The sequence below is a fragment of the Somniosus microcephalus genome, chromosome 26 (genome assembly GCF_052327205.1).
Source record: "Somniosus microcephalus isolate GS21.2 chromosome 26, FLI_Smic_1.0, whole genome shotgun sequence".
Taxonomy (NCBI): Eukaryota; Metazoa; Chordata; class Chondrichthyes; order Squaliformes; family Somniosidae; genus Somniosus; species Somniosus microcephalus.
Window position 1 is genome coordinate 8,370,083 of NC_141012.1, and position 5,398 is coordinate 8,375,480.

At 63.2% G+C, this 5,398-nt stretch overlaps 1 protein-coding gene across 8 annotated transcripts in view; it reads left to right on the top strand.

The window, feature by feature from the left end:
- Window positions 1–797: 797 nt before the first annotated feature.
- gkup (glucuronokinase with putative uridyl pyrophosphorylase) overlaps window positions 798–5,398 on the top strand; it is a 68,647-nt gene continuing 64,046 nt past the window's right edge. For all 8 annotated transcript variants that reach the window (XM_085967775.1, XM_085967777.1, XM_085967776.1 and 5 more), the window contains exon 1: window positions 798–997. In XM_085967775.1, coding sequence (XP_085823901.1) covers window positions 941–997 — 57 coding nt within the window. In that variant the 5' untranslated portion in view covers window positions 798–940. The remainder of the gene's footprint in view (window positions 998–5,398) is intronic.

Sequence of the window (5,398 nt, forward strand, 5' to 3'; positions counted from 1 at the left end):
TCAGTACTGCCCCCTCCGACAGTGCGGCGCTCCCTCAGTACTGCCCCCTCCGACAGTGTGGCACTCCCTCAGTGCTGCCTCTCGGACAGTGCACCACTCCCTCGGTACTGCCCCTCCGACAGTGCGGCGCTCCCTCAGTACTGCCCCTCCGACAGTGCGGCGCTCCCTCAGTACTGCCCCTCCGACAGTGCAGTGCTCCCTCAGTACTGCCCCTCCGACAGTGCGGCGCTCCCTCAGTACTGCCCCTCCGACAGTGCGGCGCTCCCTCAGTACTGCTTCTCCGACAGTGCGGCGCTCCCTCAGTACTGCCCCCTCCAACAGTGCGGCGCTCCCTCAGTGCTCCCTCAGTACTGCCCCCTCCGACAGCGCAGCGCTCCCTCAGTACTGCCCCTCCGACAGTGCGGCGCTCCCTCAGTACTGCCCCTCCGACAGTGCGGCACTCCCCTCAGTACTGCCCCCTCCGACAGTGCGGCGCTCCCTCAGTACTGCCCCTCCGACAGTGCGGCACTCCCCCAGTACTGCCCCCGCCGACAGTGCGGCGCTCCCTCAGTACTGACCCCTCCGACAGTGCGGTGCTCCCCTCAGTACTGCCCCTCCGACAGTGCGGCGCTCCCTCAGTACTGCATTGGAGTGTCAGCCTAGATTTTTGTGCTCTGTGACGTCCTGAGGTTGTGCAAGGCGCTATAGAAATGCAAGTATTTCTTTTTTTTTGGAGAGGCGAAATGTAAAAACAATTCTATTATTTATCCCTGCTCTATCACCATAGCCCCCGCCTATAAGCTGTGATGTAAGGACGCTGTGCAATGGGAGGCGACGCTGTGATAGCCTGTGTCCTCTGTTAATATCTTTAAAACACGAACTTGGCTTTGTTGCAAGCTTTAGTCAATTTCATTGAGTGAGTTGCAGCCCCGCCGCTTATTGAGGGAGGGGGGTCGCTCAAATGATCTGCATACTTCTAGTCGCTGGACATGGGACATTGCTGGAGAGCGAAATCAAGGTGAATAACTCGCTTTGTGAACGTGGCGTGTGTTCTTGAAAGCATTGAGAGCCCCGCGTGGAACCTCTCTTACCCAAGGCTCCCAAAGTGCCCCCTCCCGCCGCTGCTGGGCCTCCTTCGGCCAAGCTTTCGGGATTGTCCCGGAGCGATCCCATCACAGACTCTTGGATCTGGGCTGGTCTCCGTTCTCCACACCGCTTCTTGGGCCTGAGTGCCGCACGCTTGCAAGTCTCAAGTCTTTTGCAGTTGAGGCTCAACTTGGTACAAGCCATAGGGGCTCGACCCTTGAGGATTCTGGAATATTTTTCATGGAAGCTGGGGGGAAATGCATAACGGTGTGAAAAGTTAAGAGCAGGGTAGCACGGTTAAACTCTCGTGTAGAGTTCTTGTCGGAACCAAGTCCAAAGTCACACAAGGGGCGGGACCATGGTTTCAGCACCGAAAGCTTGTAAACCGAATCCCTGTAATTTCTAATTACCAGTTGCCCCGCAACAGAAGACACAGAAATAAATGGTGAACAGAGGAGGCTGAGGGGAGACCTAATTGAAGTGTATAAAATTATGAGGGGCCGAGATAGAGTGGATAGGAAGGACCTATTTCCCTTAGCAGAGAGGCCACTAACGAGGGGGCATAGATTTAAAGTAATTGGTAGAAGGTTTAGAGGGGATTTGAGGAGAAATTTTTGCACCCAGAGGGTGGTGGGGGGGGTCTGGAACTCACTACCTGAAAGGGTGGTCGAGGCAGAAACCCCTCATCACATTTAAAAAGTACTTGGATATGCTCTTGAAGTGCCGTAACCCACAGGGCTACGGACCAAGAGCTGGAAAGTGGGACTAGGCTGGATAGCTCTTTGGCAGCCGGCACAGACACGATGGGCCGAATGGCCTCCTTCTGTGCTGTAAATTTCTATGATTGTAATTTTTTCCACCTCAACTGTTTCTCCCCCCCTCCTCCTCCTCCTCCCTCCCCTCCCCTCCTCCCCCCCTCCCACTCCCCCCCCCTCCTCTCCCCCCCACTGCCCCCCCCCTCCCTCTCCCCCCTCCCTCTCCCCCCTCTCCCTCTCCCCCCCCTCTCCCTCTCCCCCCTCCCTCTCCCCCCCACTCCCCCCCCCTCCCTCTCCCCCTCACTCCCCTCCCTCTCCCCCCCACTCCCCCCCCTCCCTCTCCCCCCTCCCTCTCCCCTCTCCCCCCTCCCTCTCCCCCCTCCCTCTCCCCCCCTCCCTCTCCCCCCTCCCTCTCCCCCCCCCCCTCTCCCCCCCCCCCCTCCCTCTCCCCCCCTCCCCCCCCCTCTCCCCCCCCCCCCTCCCTCTCCCCCCCTCCCCCCCCCCCCTCCCTCTCCCCCCTCCCCCCCCCTCTCCCCCCCCCTCTCCCTCTCCCCCCCCTCCCCCTCCCTCTCCCCCCCTCCCCCTCCCTCTCCCCCCCCTCCCCCTCCCTCTCCCCCCCCTCCCCCTCCCCTCTCCCCCCCTCCCCCTCCCTCTCCCCCCCTCCCCCTCCCTCTCCCCCCCTCCCCCTCCCTCTCCCCCCCTCCCCCCTCCCTCTCCCCCCCTCCCCCTCCCTCTCCCTCTCCCCCTCCCTCTCCCCCTCCCTCTCCCCCTCCCTCTCCCCCTCCCTCTCCCCCCCCTCCTCTCCCCCCCTCCCTCTCCCCCCCTCCCTCTCCCCCCCTCCCTCTCCCCCCCCTCCCTCTCCCCCCCTCCCTCTCCCCCCCCTCTCCCCTCTCCCCCCCTCCCCCTCCCTCTCTCCCCCTCCCTCTCCCCCTCCCCTCTCCCTCTCCCCCCTCCCTCTCCCCCCCCTCCCTCTCCCCCCTCCCTCCCCCCTCCCTCTCTCTCCCCCCCCTCCCTCTCCCTCTCCCCCCTCCCCCTCCTCCCTCTCCCTCTCCCCCCTCCCCCCTCCCCCCTCCCCCCTCCCCCCCTCCCCTCCCCCCCTCCCCTCACCCCCCCCTCCCTCTCCCCCCCCTCCCTCTCCCCCCCTCCCTCTCCCCCCCTCCCTCTCCCCCCTCCCCTCCCCCCCTCCCTCCCCCCCTCCCTCTCCCCCCCCTCCCTCTCCCCCCCCTCCCTCTCCCCCCCCTCCCCCCCTCCCCTCTCCCCCCTCTCCCCCCCTCCCTCTCCCCCTCCCCCCTCCCCCTCCTCCCTCTCCCCCTCTCCCCCCACCCCCCCACCCTCTCCCCCCCCTCCCCCCCCCCTCCCCCCCCACCCCCCCTCCCCCCCCCTCCCCCCCCCCTCCCCCCCCTCCCTCTCCCCCCTCCCTCCCCCCCCCTCCCCTCCCCTCCCCCCCCTCCCCCCTCCCTCTCCCCCCCCTCCCCCCTCCCTCTCCCCCCCTCCCCCCCTCCCTCTCCCCCCCTCCCCCCTCCCTCTCCCCCCCTCCCCTCCCTCTCCCCCCCCCTCCCCCCCTCCCTCCCCCCCTCCCCCCCTCCCCTCCCCCCTCCCCTCCCCCCCCCCTCCCCCCCTCCCCCCCTCCCCTCCCCCCCTCCCCCCCCCCCCTCCCCCCCCTCCCCTCCCCCTCCCCCCCCTCACCCCCTCCCTCTCCCCCCCCTCCCCCCTCACCCCCTCCCTCTCCCCCCCCTCCCCCTCCCCCCCCTCCCCCCTCCCCCCCCTCCCCCTCCCTCTCCCCCTCCCTCCCTCCCTCTCCCCCCCCCTCCCTCCCTCTCCCCCCCCCCTCCCTCCCTCTCCCCCCCCTCCCTCCCTCTCCCCCCCCTCCCTCCCTCTCCCCCCCCCTCCCTCCCTCTCCCCCCCCCTCCCTCCCTCTCTCCCCCTCCCCCTCCCTCCCCCCTCCCCCCTCCCTCCCCCCTCCCCCCTCCCCCCCCCTCCCCCCCCTCCCCCCTCCCCCCCCTCCCCCCCCTCCCCCCCTCCCTCCCTCCTCCCCCTCCCTCCCTCCCCCTCCCTCCCTCCCCCTCCCTCTCCCCCCCCTCCCTCTCCCCCCCTCCCTCTCCCCCCCTCCCTCTCCCCCCCTCCCTCTCCCCCCCCTCCCTCTCCCCCCCTCCCTCTCCCCCCCCTCCCTCTCGCCCCCCCCTCTCCCCCCCCTCCCTCTCCCCCCCCTCCCTCTCGCCCCCCCTCTCCCCCCCCCCTCTCCCCCCCTCCCTCTCGCCCCCCCCTCTCCCTCCCTCCCCTCTCCCTCCCTCCCTCCCCCCCCTCCCCCCTCCCCCCCCCCCTCTCCCCCCCCTCCCTCTCCCCCCCCTCCCTCTCCCCCCCCTCCCTCTCCCCCCCTCCTCTCCCCCCCCTCCCTCTCCCCCCCCTCCCTCTCCCCTCCCCTCTCCCCCCCTCCCTCTCCCCTCTCCCCTCCCTCTCCCCTCCCAATTACAATTTACAATTTAAATCGCTTTATTGGCATGATAAGTTACATCTTATGTTGCCAAAGCATCAAAATACATTTTATGGTTCAGCACATAAACGCAGTTCTATTCATACAGTGTATAAACAGGTATATCCCTGAGTGTATAAATATACATTCGCATTGTTTATATATATTTTTTTTCTTAGCTTACTGGTTGTCCCTCTGTTCATGGCAAGCTGCAACATAGTGCGCCGCCAGCGTTACACAGCTTCTCTCCTCTCCCAGTAGGAATGGGAGTTTTTGGTTGTCATTCAGATTTCTGAAATCAGGGCATATTTGTGAGAATTTTTGGTAGAAATTCTCCCTGATGCCCTGATATTTTCCACAAGCTGTGAGGAAGTGCATCTCTGTCTCCACCACTCCCTGACTGCAGTGAGAGCATATCCTGTCCCTCTCTTGGCAGCCTGGTCTGCCTGTGTCTGCCTTTTTCGATCGCTAGGCTATGTTCGCTAAGTCTGTACCTTGTCAAGGTTCTTCTCAGTTTGTTATCCTTTACCATGGTCAGGTAATCAGCTATGTTGTATTGTCTGTTTAGGGCCAAGTAGCAATTGAGTTTGCTTTGGGTTTTTTGTTGTTTCTGCCCAATATGTCAGATATTTTTCCTTTTGCTTAGCGACGATTGTGTTGGGTCGAATTCTTTGTGTTACCCCTGTCACTGTCCTGGGGCTGGTTATTGTTAGTATTGTTAGTAGTTACTTCACTGAGTCCCAGGACTAGTTGACTGAGGGTATTCTTCTTTATGGTCAGCTCTTGGCATTTCAGGGCGTCGTAGTGATAGCATTGGGGATTGCTCATTTGTAGGTGATTCCAAAATTTGGTGGCTCTTTTTTTGGATAGTGATTATTAATGGATATTGGCCTAGTTCCGCCCTGCATGCATTGTTTACTGTTTTCCTTTGAGTCCGGAGGATACTTTTACAGAATTCTGCATGTAGGATCTCAATTGGGTGTTTGTCCCATTTTGCAAATTCTTGTTGAGTTAGCGGTCCCCATACCTCACTGCCATAGAGTGCAATTGGTTCAATTACTGATTTGAAAATTTTGAGCCAAATGCTAATTGGGATTTCTATTTGGAT